We start from the raw sequence: 13,180 nt of genomic DNA on the forward strand, positions 1-13,180 counted from the left end.
CCAAATTTTTAACATTGATTTAAAGTTTTTCATCAAAACTAAGTTTACCAAGAAAAATTTCAAAAATGCGATTTAGTCAGTTTATAAAATTGTGTACATTAAAAAAATAAATACTATTGCTATTCAATAATATTGTCCCTTAAACTTTTATTCATATTCCACACGCGTTTTTATTTCCATGTACATTGTTGTGTAAATAACATGTAAATACTTTTATGCGATAGAAAATAGAAATGAATTTTCCATTCATTTTATTGTGATATTTATATAGAAGTCAAAAACCAATGAGTTAGAGTATCATTTTCCGATATTTATGTTTTTATTTATTGTTACTTTACTTCGCGTACTATCACGTTAACCAAAAAAGAATATTTGTACTAAATAAAGCTAAAAAATTTAGTCGCCTCGGGATAATTGCCGTAACTAAATTCTACAGTTTATTTAAATAAGTTTATTGTTTTTTTAAAATAAATAATTTTATTTATCGGAAATAAAAAAAATTATTCATTCGTGCCAATAACCGCATTCAGGACAAATATGTTATCATAACACGAAATAAAAATTTTTTATTTTTAATTTAGACTGTATGATTTTTTCATTAAATCTAAAATTTTTTCATGAAATATGATCAAAAATAAAGAATTATCAAAAACTAATTAGAAACCTTGTATGACATTATTATAAATTTGCATTTAAATTCGCATTATTTCATGCTTCGTCATATAATATATAATTTCATAATGATTGCTCGAATAATATCAAGAATCAATGTCACTGGCTATTTAAAAACAATTTTATTCAAACCTAATGACGCAGGAAACTGTGAGTATTAAATGTATTATGATTTGCAATTTTCAATTGAATAAAAACAATCTTTCAATCTTAAGCTCATTTTTAATTAATTTTATTGCAAATTTAATTCTACTGATCAATATAATTGATAAGAATAAGAATAAGGAAATTTTACTTGATTCAAGAATTTTTCTCTTGCATCAAGTTAAATTTTTTTATGTGTACTTTTCCACAATTTTGTATCAGTGTAAAAAAGCCATATATCCACTGATAAAAAAATTAACTTGACTCAAGAGCCAAAATCTTGAACCAAGAATATCATTTTGAAGAAAATGATTTTCTTGAGTCTAAAAAATAAATTCTTGAGTTAAGAAAATTTTCTTAGACCAAGAATAATTTTTTAACACAAGAATTTATTCTCTTGACTCAAGAAAATCATTTTCAGATTTTGGCTCTTGAGTCAAGTTAATTTTTTTATCAGTGTCCGTTTTGATGGATTAAACATTCACTTATTATTGCAATCACAATTTTCAATTTGCTTATTTATGAAAAATCCTACAAAAAGTTTTCAAAAATCAAAAAAAATCATATAACTGAATCGTATGTTTTCTACTTGGATTAAAGCTTCACAAAATAAATTAACTTGAAATAAAAATAAAAAATGAATATTAATTTCGGTGTTTATTTAAATTGAAAACAAAACAAATATGTGTATGATAAGACAGTATTAAAACATTTATATCAATGTAGTATGTAACGATGTAGCACAGTATTATATGAAGAGAGTAAATTTATAAGGGACGGGTTGAGTGAGAGAGAAAGAAAAAGAAAAGAGTGAAGCTGAAAGTGAATAGCGAGTGGCGTCAGAGCAAGTGAGAGAAATGTACTAACTAAGCGGACTGAGTTATCTGTAATGGAATAAGTTGGCAACAATAGAGTATTGTATAATGGTTGGCTCGTCGCTGTTGACGGACATTATCGCCGGACGTCGCGTTTCCGCGACATCCTCGACGCGTCAGAAGACGCGCATCGCTGCGGCCTCGTTCATGGCGAATGTATGCCACACGAGTTTATAGACTAAATTTGCTGTATGAGAAGATACATATAGATTTGTAGAACTGTGGAACTATATAGATAATAGAGAAGTACATTATATACACAACCTTACACAGAGTTTCAACACTTCATTGAAATTCCAATTGAACTAGTCGTACTTCATCGTTTCTATCATATTATACACTACTGATACTGATACATAGTTTATAGTATACCTACATAGAATTTGAAGTTTGTACGCATACATAAATTTATATACGGAGATATAAATCATATGCTGTGCTTCTGAATGACATTCGATTGCTTATCAGTCATGTTTTATGCGATGATGATTTTAATTTTACTGTGGATCATTTCCATTCAAATATTACATGTATTCAATTCGTTTGTATGTGGTATTGATTATTAATTAGAGTTTTGGGAATATATAATTATTAAGTCATCATTTTGTAGCATTGAATAGTGGCCTGTGTTAAAAAAAAAAAAAAAAAAAAAAAATACATAATCTGGTGATTTTATCTTACAGACAGCTTGACACTGATAATGCCATTTGCTGCAAATTTCAGTGACGTTAAATATATGAAGCTTTATCAAATTAACTACTCAGTACAGTATTAAAAAAGATTAATATGATTGCAAAAACGACGTTTATTTTAATTAATATCTAAATTTGGAAATTAAATAATATAATTTTTGTATTCTGAAATGGTGAAAAAATAGCTTATAAATATTGATTAAGCCCATTAAATTCATTTAATTGATCCTAATTAAATTAATCTTTCATTTATCAATTTTTAAAAGTTCCACCCACTCAGTTAAATTTATTTTTAACAGGTAGTGTTACATCTTTTTACAATAATTTTTTTTCAATTTTATTAACGAAGATTTTTTCCAATTTTTTGTCAATACAAGAGAACGTCAGAAAAAAATCTAGCCGTAATGCAAAATGATACCATTAATAAATAAAATATATGATAATTTTGCTGATTTAGTCAAATTAAAAATCTTAAATAAAGAAATAAAATTTTAACTTTTTGGAACTTTTCAAAAATTGAGGAATTACTAGTTTTAGTCCGATTTTTTTCCCAAAGTTTTACGGTCCATCAGAACATGGAATTTTTTTTTTGTAAGAGTTACATTGAGAAAATCTTACAGCATCGGTTAAATGAAACTCAATCAATAGAAATATTTATTCAAAAATAGTTAATAATTAATTTCAATAAATAATAGATGTAAAATTTTGTAAGTTCCAACATTTTAGAACGTACACTGAAAAAAAAAATGAACTTTATTCAATAGAAAAATTTTTGAACCAAAAAAATAATTTTGAAGAGTTTCATTGTCTTGAATCAAGGCGAAAAATTCTTGAATTAAGTAAAATTTACTCAAAACAAGAAAAATTTCTTAATTTAAGAATTTTTTTACTTAAATTAAGAAAATACAATTTTTCAAAATTATTTACTTGATTCAAACAAATTTTTTTTTGTGTCGGTATCGACATATTTCTTCTCAAAATTTTTTCTTAGTTTTAAATCAACGATATTCCTTTAAAATATTATTGATTTCCGATTTTTTTTCAAATATAGCATGTTTTTTTAATCAAAATTTTGTTTTAAAAGTACGCTTATTTCTAAACAAATAAGAAAAGTTAAAAAATTTGAAAGCGCATTTTTTACCTAATAAATAGACTAAAAAAAAAAAAAGCCATTCGGCAGCCGAAATGGAAGTAGATTTCATAAACTATATAAATTCACATGTGAAGTATAAAAAAAATAAAATAATTATCATAATCATTATGTTTATAATTAATTTAATGTTCCCCTCCTGTTTCACAATGATTAAAATACACGCGTACATTACTCAGGCGGCAATGTAACTTTTTCATCCTTAAAAATAGAGTGGAAAATAAACCTTTCAGCATCAGAATGATAGAAAAAATTTAGAATTTTCTGGGACAACTACCTTACGATGAAATTTAATGTAGAAAGTATTCATTATGTTTAGAGCTGTATTTTTGCTTCCTTTCCTCCTCTCTACGTGGTAAAGGCCTACAGGGGACCCGCCACGTTAAAGAAAGGGAACGCATCTTATTACACAGTACCTCTTGGGTGATGTGGAAATCTGCGTAATAACTGAACGAATTATTGACTAACTAACATCAATATGGCAGAATGACAAGGGGTGTTATTTAACATCTAAAACGACTACAAGAGTAAAATTTCATTGAAATAATCCCAGAACAGATACATTTTTTCGGGCTAAAAATACGCGTAAACATGTAAATTAAAGCTTATTTTCTCAGCTTTAAGATGCATTTGACCAGGATCGAATATCTCAATGTGTTCGAAAGTTACACGAGGAGAAATAGCAGAAATACTCAATTTTCGAATTTTCAAAATTTAAAAATGCTGTAATTTCTAAACTAATCGACCGATTAGGCTCAAATTTGAACTCGACCTTCGTAATTAGTCATAAACTAAGTATGTTGAGTTTCATTATGATCCGTTAAGAATTGTAGACGGTATCGTGCTGACAAGCCCGCGTTATATCCCATATATATATAAACATTTGAACCATATGTATTTTCTGATTCAGCTCGTCGAGCTGAATCAGGATATAGCAAAATTTTTCAAAAATTCCGACATGAGGACAAATACAATAGTTAGATTTCTATGAAATCTACTAAAAAGGGATATGAAACTGAAGACAAAGATATGGATAAATAAAAAGTTATCAATAAAAAATTCAAAAATTCCAAAGCCAAGAAAAAATTCTTAAGCAAAAAATTTTTTTTCTTATTTTCTTATAAAAACATTTTCCCAATAAATTTTAAAGAGATATTTTATCACAAGAGTACATATGAATGAAACCTCGAATAACTTTTGTACCCACTGTTTCAAGACGCGGCGTCTAAAGTTGTACGCAGAAGGGTAAGTAGTAATTCGTTCATCTTGGATTTACTCCCCACGACACTAAGTAAAAGAGCTAATACCACAAACAGAGACCGCGACGGGATTAAACACAAGGCGTGTGCGGGTTTTGCTCCTTATCACTTACAATCCTAACAATTGCTGCACCCTTATTCTCATTGTCTTGTCATTCTTACCGTATTATTAAATTACACTGTTATTCGTATCCTATACTGAGCCTTCAACGCATCAAATCTATACCTATCCACTAAATTCCATATATCTATATAGTGTGCATGTAAAGACAAAGCAGTAACTTTGTTCCATTGTGTCTCGGAATTTTTTACAGCCATAAAGTCTGAATTATGATTTAATTCAAGGTGTTTGCTGTGCGATGACAAATGCACTCAAGGAGATACGGAGACTAAAGCAAAGCGGATTACGTGTCCAAGTGTTTAAAAGTATTAAAATCATCATACCGATGTGTTTCAACGTCAATGCTTTAAAATTTTCATCTTTGTTCATTGGTGAAGTTTTGCGGTACATTATGCCTAAATTTTCAAACACATGTACAGAAAAATATTTTTTTTTTTTTTTTTTTTTTTTTATATTTGTATGCAATTCTGGTTGAGATAAAAATATAAGGAAAAAATGTAGAGCCGTGTTGTGGAAGAGAGAGAGCTATAATCGCAAAAACAAGAGATGAAATACGGAAAAGAGACGACATCATCTGGTGGTTATACACAAGTGAGTACACGAGTACGTCCTGAAGATGAAAGGCTGATGCTGCCCTATGTAATGCTTACAATCAAGCTCGCTTATTGTTTTCTGTGCCTTGCCCTGGATCTGGATTTGCATTTTTTTCTCTTGCTCAACATTTCCTGAAATATTATCCTGAATTATAAAAGAAAATAACAGCAAGTCGATGGATGCAAACGACTGATGCTAAGTAAAAAATACTTGTATGGTATAAAACAGGATTTTTAGAAATAATAAATAAAATAAAATAAAAAAAATGAATACGTTAATAGATGATAATTAAATATGTACTGCACTGGTGATGGTGGAAAGGCTTTTAGTGTCCGAAGTAAGTTCTCTAAAAAGAGAATAGTGCAGAACTATAATAAAAGGGGTGCAAAATGGAGATGTTGGTCGCCGATAGTCTAGTGGGAAGAATTAAGCATCTCGCCGGAAGAGACTTTGAGTCACTTCGACAACCACCCTATTCCTCTTTTACTCGTTCCTTCCTTCCTCTTTTACTCGTCTCTTTTACACGACAAGGATTAAAATCTGCCTCTTCGGCGTGCTCACCCCTCCGGCGACTACTCCTAGACTTCAGTCTTCATTTTGCTTTATTTAACAGCCGCCTCAGTGCTTTTATACTTTCAACAAATTTTACAAGACATCATGTCTACTAACGATCATACTTAATTTTTTTTCTCATTTATTTTACTTTTAGTCACTCATTTAGTTGCATTAAATATGCAACTATCTTTTTATTTATTTAGTTTTTCGATGTAGTTGGTGAATTAGGATCGTCGCTTGATTTATCGTAATTTTTATACAAGCTATTCAACCGAATTTGTAAATATAATTTATTAATAGAGCTTATGAATGAAAATTTTGGGTTTGCTTCACTTTATCAAAAATTTGAAAGGCGTAATTTTTTTAAACTTTTGAAATTTTCAGATCAACTTCAAACTCTTTACAGAATTCTTCTGCAAGCATCATCAAAAAATGAGTCAATATTTATTGAATTGAAAACTTATAAGTTTTTAAAAAAAATCAAAGTTCATTTTAATTTACGATAAACAGCAAGTATTTTTCAATTTCGTTTTAAAACTACAAACAAAAAATTCCTAAATTTTTAATATTTGATTTATTTTTATTTGTCATTGGAATAATTTTATTTTGAATTATTCTCAATCAGGCAGATCATTGCCTAATTTGATTACTTTTACTATAATCTTGACTTGCTATTATATTGACTTTCGCTATTCGAAGTACTTGTTCTTGAAATAAAATAAATATTTGTTTGAGTTTTACAGTTGGCCTATTTTGGTATTTCTACAGTGATATCTAATACCATTAAGAGGCACCTTCTTATCCTTCTTTTTCCTCTTTATTTTTCTTTTATCCTTGTTGGTATGAAGGGCGCTCGAGTTATGAGTCGTACTTTTCCAGCAATACGTGTGCCATGGGATCACCATAAGATGGGATATCCGCGACTTTCTGCTTTCTCCATCTTTACCTTATCATTTTTTTTTTTTTTTTTTTTTTTTTAGATGTGCTCGGCCATTCGTTGATGCTTTCTTCCCTGAGGGATTCCCTGGATCACACTACAGATAGCTTACCAAAACTTATACTCTTTTTTATTTTTCTACTTATTAGATTACTAATAATACTCCAGTTAAAGTTAAAGTTATCTAATTATTCTTATTAACCTTATTTCAAAGTTACATTATTGTTTTTATTCTTAAAACACTAGAAAATAAAAAATTTTTTTTGAGCATTGAATATTTTTTTTTTCTTTAAGTTCATCAAAATTATAATTTTTTCTACACGGAAAAAACAAAATGACACTGGATATAATCCCAGATTATACTGAGTGATATCTCTGGTGAAAAAAAATTTCAGATAGTAGCTTGTATAATCTAGATTATACTGGGTGATATCTGGATTATACTCATTATAATCTGGATTATACTAGTTACTATATAAAAAATTTTTTTTCACTCAGTATAATTTGGGATAATATCCAGTGTCATCTTATTCTTTCCGTGTATAGAATAATCAAAATAAATTTTGTTTCTAAAAATTTTATATTTTCAAAAAAAAAATTTTTTTTACTAAATTTGTTGATTTTACGCGTACAGTATCTAAAAAATTTTAAAAATAGCTAAATTTGAGTAAAAATTTTTTATTTATAATTTTCAGTCGCAATAAAACTTTGTTAACATTAAAAGCTTTGAACTAATTGATAAAATTCATTTTTATTGCTATTCAAGATAAAAATTTTAGCTGACAAGAACAATTTTATTCAAAAAGAAATTTTTGTTAATTTCATTAAAGAACACATAAAAATTATTGATGTAACATATATTAGTTAACAGTAAAAGATAAAAAAATATAATAGAAAGAGTATTAATAAAGCGTTGTTTGTAAATATAAACATGTTTTCATAATGAATTGATGTGGACTGCTTTCATGCCAGTGGATTGCTGGGAATCCCGGTTAGATAGAAGTAAAAATGTCATTTGACAGACGTTAATTCGATTGGAAATGAAACTAGGCGAACATGACATCACGATCGATTGCCGAGGAGTAGCCACTGCATGGTCAACACATTTCAAGTGTTGGAAACATGAAGTGTCAATTGAATTTTTTATCCTTTTATTTATATTAAAACGTATTATCTTAAAAAAAAAAAAAAAAAAAAAAAAAAAGACATTTTTGTTTTTATTGGTTTCATTTAAATTTTAGTTGTAAAACTAGCTAATAAAAAATAATACTTCGAGAAGACAATACTTTGTCGTATATGGGTATATTCTCATAGCATTAAGGTATTGGATACATGAAAAAAGTTAAAAGAAGGAGAAAGTAGCAAGAAAATAAATTCGAATGAGGGTGAAATCGAAATCCAGTCGTAAGATCGGTTACGAGATGTCAGTGTAGATCCAAGGATTTACTTTAAGATATTTTTATTTTCTGTTGCGGCGAAATATAAAAAATATATTAGTAGTGTACACGAGTGTCTTACACGGAGTATGTTGTCTCTGAATCGTATATCACACTGTACTGCGCTATTTCACTGGTAGCCGCAGTCACCGTAATAATTTCCTTGGGTTTTCACGTTCGTCGTCGGTGATGTAAATTCAATGTCACTTAAAAAGTTTAGTTCCAGTTTTTTTTTATTTTTTTTTGAATAAATTATTATTTAGAGTCAATTTTAACTGCTGTGATCATATCACTGACTTTTATTGTTTTTAATCAAATTGTCTATAATTAGAGAAAAAAAAATTTGCAGATATTTTACATCTATTTTTTTTTTAAACTTGTTTCATTTTGTAATTATTCTTATTTTTCCATCAAAATAAATCTTGAATTGTGATTAATACATTGAAACTGGAGTTATTTTTCGCTCGTTTGGAGATTGAATCGGACGATTGTTGTGATCATCACCGTGAGAAAATTTAATAGTTCGGAATACTTCTATCTGTAATTGAAGATTCATGTAAATGTTCAGTACTTCTGATATAAGTCATGATCAATTACTGTAAATCTGTACGACCTGTTGACTATTAACTGTGCTCGGATGGTTCAGTATAACCCATGCAACACCTTCGGAGCACGGCGGTGTCGTTAAAGATCCAGTATAAGTAAGATAAGTATCAGCCCAGCCGTCATTAAATATCTTTGACAATGGAAATGGTTTAACTTCAACGGGGTCGGAATCTGGTTCAATAATACTGGGAAACGAAGATGTCAAAATGTCCAAATATTCAGAACTGTAACTTTCATTAGTTATCTACATTCAATAATAAATTAAGTTAAAAATTGTTTAAAAAGTCGTGTAAAATTTGTTAATATAAAAGTTTACGTATAAGTTTCCCAGGACAAGTATTCCTTCTCCTTGTTCAGGATCAAAACTACCGTATTCAGGATTCCAATGAACTACGTGTACTTCTAGTGATGTACTAAATTTTTGGGTGAAATTAATGAAGGTCGTTATTCTATTTTTTGAATTAATACACATAAAAATTTTTTGGACTCTGTGTGGCGTAAAAGTTCTGGTGAGGTAATTTCTAATATAGCGAACGCACGAATAAAAAATGGATTTGATTTAAAAAAAAAAATGTTGAATCCAGAAAATCGTTTTAAAAAATTTATTAATGTGGAATCAAGCAGAAAAATCTTTAAAGGGGTCTTCTGGTTTGACGCCCTGATTTTTAAGCATTTTTTTGTAAAGACCTATGAAGAGATAGAACTTTGAACTTTTTACCATTTATTTGTGCATATTTCAAAAGAATATTCTATTTTTTTTTTTTTGGATAAAAAAAGTGACAGAAAAAAAATGAAATTCGGAATTTTTGTTCCGAAGTCTGTTAAAAATCCAACTTTCAAAATTTTTTTTTGATCGTAGTCCACTCGGTGGATTTAAGTATACAGATTAAAACCCCGCCGGGTTTTTTTGTTTCAGATCAGCCAATCAGCTGATGTCATGGAGTAAGTGAGCATCAATTTTTTTCGAGGCGGGTGTCTTCAGACCACTATAACTTTAATTCTACTGAATGTTTTGAGCTGAAAATTTAACCGTATACTCTTGAAATATGTACAAATAAATGGTAAAAAGTTCAAAGTTCTATCTCTTCATAGGTCTTTACAAAAAAATCCCAAAAAAATGCTCAAAAATCAGGGCGTCAAACCAGAAGTCCCCTCTAAGCCAACAAAAACTTAGTTTTAGAAATCTTCTGTTTGGTTCAAAATAATCAAACTTTTCAAAGTGAATTTCTTGGCTCACAATATGTTCTCGTGAGTCAAATTAATTTTTTTTTATCAGAGTGTAAACATTACATCAAGGGTTGTGTTAAATTTTGAATTCTTACAAATCGCAAAGTCTAAAAAAATTTTATCTGGTGCACTGAATAATTGATAATAATAAGTTCACTACTAACGTGAAGTCATTGAATATATGTTCACTTCCACTATTATCAGAAGTGCCCCAATGATAATGTATTTGAACAACTTCATATTTTTTGCCATCCTTAATGACCCTAGGCTTTTTGTTATGTGATTCGTCCCACTCGGGCTTTATTTCCACTAATGTCACATACAATAAAAATTTTTTTAATTTTACTAAACTATTTAGAAGAATTAAAATTTTTTCAACAATAGTCATACTTTTTTTCGTTACATATATAAAAAAACTATCGAACAGTTCTCCATTGAGACCAAAAATAATATTAAAATCTCAAAAGAAATCCATGAATAATTATTTTTATTAAAATAAATCCTAATTATTACCAGTATGTCCATTGTTTTTCACCGTCATTTTTTTTGGAGTCGTATTATAGCGCTTCAAAATGATTTTTTGTGAGCTCTTAAAATTTTTCCCGATATCGTCAAGATTTATTGGAGACTGTTGTACACCACCGCAGGATGGATATTCATTTTCCCACAAATCAACATCTTTATACTCCCAAGCTACTCACAAAAATTAACTTAACAATTATATTTTGAGCTTTGAATATTTATTAACAGTAAAATATTAAAATTATCCGAGCTTATACCTGATATTAAATGAATAAGATGAGCGAAGAAAAGAATTTGTTGTTTATCCAAATTCATATTATTGCTTTTTAGACAAATAAATTCTAGACAATTGTAATTGCTTCTTATTAACAATAAAAATTATTCTGACGATTGTTAACTAGAAAATACTTTGTATGAGCTAAATGACCTGACTTTTATAAGATAAGTCGTGGCCAGCAAAATAATTTTTTTATCAGCGTAATTATGAAATGCGCATACGTATGAATGTGATAAAAAATTTTCCTTGTATTTGTATTTTTTAAGTCACTTAAAATAATTATCAAAAACAATTTCAAATGATAAAATATTAAAAATAATAGTAAATGCCATGCGTTAAAGCATCCAACTTTTTGGCCATGGGTCGTATGCTATTTTTCTTGATCTCCATCCAAAAATACGGAAAATCAAGCGGGGACTTGGGGGCGACTTTTACAGAGCTGAAGTTTTGCTGGTCGGAAAAGCCAAAAATAAAAAATGACACTGAAGTTGACAGATGTTAAAAATTTTTTTAAATTTAATAGCAATAAAATTATTGTGAAAAAAATTTAATACATAAAAATATTTCACAAGTATTTCACAAGAAATAAAAAAAAATAATTAGTGGAAATTTTTAAAAACTTCTGTATCATTTTTATTGATTTTCCTTTTGAACTTTATTTTACAATTTAAAAAACTGAATTAATTTTTTATATGTTTGCCAAAAACCAAACCCTTTTTTTTTAGTAAATTGTTTATAACTTTTGCATTTTTTGCTAGCGGAACTGGATTTTTTTCAAAAATTGTTTACATGCTATTTTAAGTATAATGACATTTTATTTATTACACTAAAAACACTGGAGACTATTGTTCGCCACCGCAGGATGGATATTCATTTTTTTATGAATCAGCATCTTTATACTCCCAATCTACTCTCAGAAATAAACTTAATAATTCAATCTTGAGCTTTAAATATTGATCAATTTTAAAACATTAAAATAATCCCAACTTATACCTGATATTAAGTGAATAAGAAAAAAATATATCTTCTGTTAAAATTCATATTATAGCTTTTTAAACGAATAAATTCTTGATAATTGTAATTTATTTTTACTAAAAGTGAAAATTTTTCAAACAATTGTTGATTTAAAAATACTTTGCAGACCTAAATTGCCTGACTTTTATAGAATAGATATTACCAAGGAAAACGGGCACTGCCAATTAACGTAATTATTAAATTTGTACGAGCCTCGATATACATAAAGTTTTTCTAGTATTTGCAATATGTAAGTTTTAAATAAATTATGCAAGCATGATACTCTAAAAAAATTCTAAGTATAGAAACATTTTTAAAACAAAAATAATTTGAAGGATTAAAAAGCATTCGAAATAATATAAACTATTTTTAATATTTTTTAATCATTTAGTTTAATAAAATATTTTGATAGTAAAAAAATTATATTTTATTTTCTAAATTTTTAAGTAAAAGTATTCATTGTCTGATCGATCATATTGATAATACGTCAATTAAAATTTTTTTTAAATAAATTTAGAAGTAATTAAAAAATACTTTATAAAAAAAAGTAAAGAGTTTCAGACCGATAATTATTTAAGAATTTATCGTTCTTTTTTTTTTTAACAACTGTAGATAGCAAAATATAATTGTCAGCGTAATTAAAGTTAAAATGTAACTACGCATCAATTGCATAAATTAATTTTACAATTATTTTTTATCAACATAATAGATTATTTAAAATTTTATGACAATAAGAAAAAAAAACATCTAAATTAATGATAGTAAAATTTAAATTATTAAAAAAATATTTAAAAAATACACAGAAAAAAAAATTGATTTGAATCAAATGAAAAATTCTTGATTTAAGTAAAATTTACTTAAACCATAAAAAATTTCTTAGTTTAAGAATTTTTCTACTCAAATCAAGAAAATGAATTTCTTCAAAATTATTTACTACGTGCATCATAGTTGTTTATAAAATAAACTCTAAAATGTATTAAATCTGTTTATTTATATTTTTTCTATACTTCAGTACGAATTTTTAACCGGATGTAATTAATTTAAAAAGAAATTGAATGTTAAAATTCACAATTTTTATTTTTAAGCGATAGTAAAAAAA

The 13,180-nt window shown here is 27.6% G+C and overlaps 2 protein-coding genes across 2 annotated transcripts in view; one reads left to right on the forward strand and one right to left on the reverse strand.

The window, feature by feature from the left end:
- The window catches only part of LOC141526693 (uncharacterized), a 36,287-nt gene that overhangs the window by 2,782 nt on the left and 20,325 nt on the right, over nt 1–13,180 (forward strand). The gene's annotated exons all lie outside the window — the stretch shown is intronic.
- Nucleotides 8,705–11,186, reverse strand: LOC141538382 (carbonic anhydrase 2-like). Its single transcript, XM_074259814.1, has 6 exons — nt 11,048–11,186; nt 10,782–10,961; nt 10,433–10,577; nt 9,358–9,454; nt 9,049–9,285; nt 8,705–8,973 (listed from the first exon to the last, which is right to left on the reverse strand). The coding sequence occupies exons 1-6, from the start codon at nt 11,103–11,105 to the stop codon at nt 8,869–8,871; spliced, it is 822 nt and encodes a 273-aa protein (XP_074115915.1). The 5' UTR covers nt 11,106–11,186; the 3' UTR covers nt 8,705–8,868.

The sequence above is a fragment of the Cotesia typhae genome, unplaced genomic scaffold (assembly GCF_013202065.1).
Source record: "Cotesia typhae breed Kobodo isofemale line unplaced genomic scaffold, CoteBio_Ctyphae contig_11, whole genome shotgun sequence".
In the NCBI taxonomy this organism is placed as follows: Eukaryota; Metazoa; Arthropoda; class Insecta; order Hymenoptera; family Braconidae; genus Cotesia; species Cotesia typhae.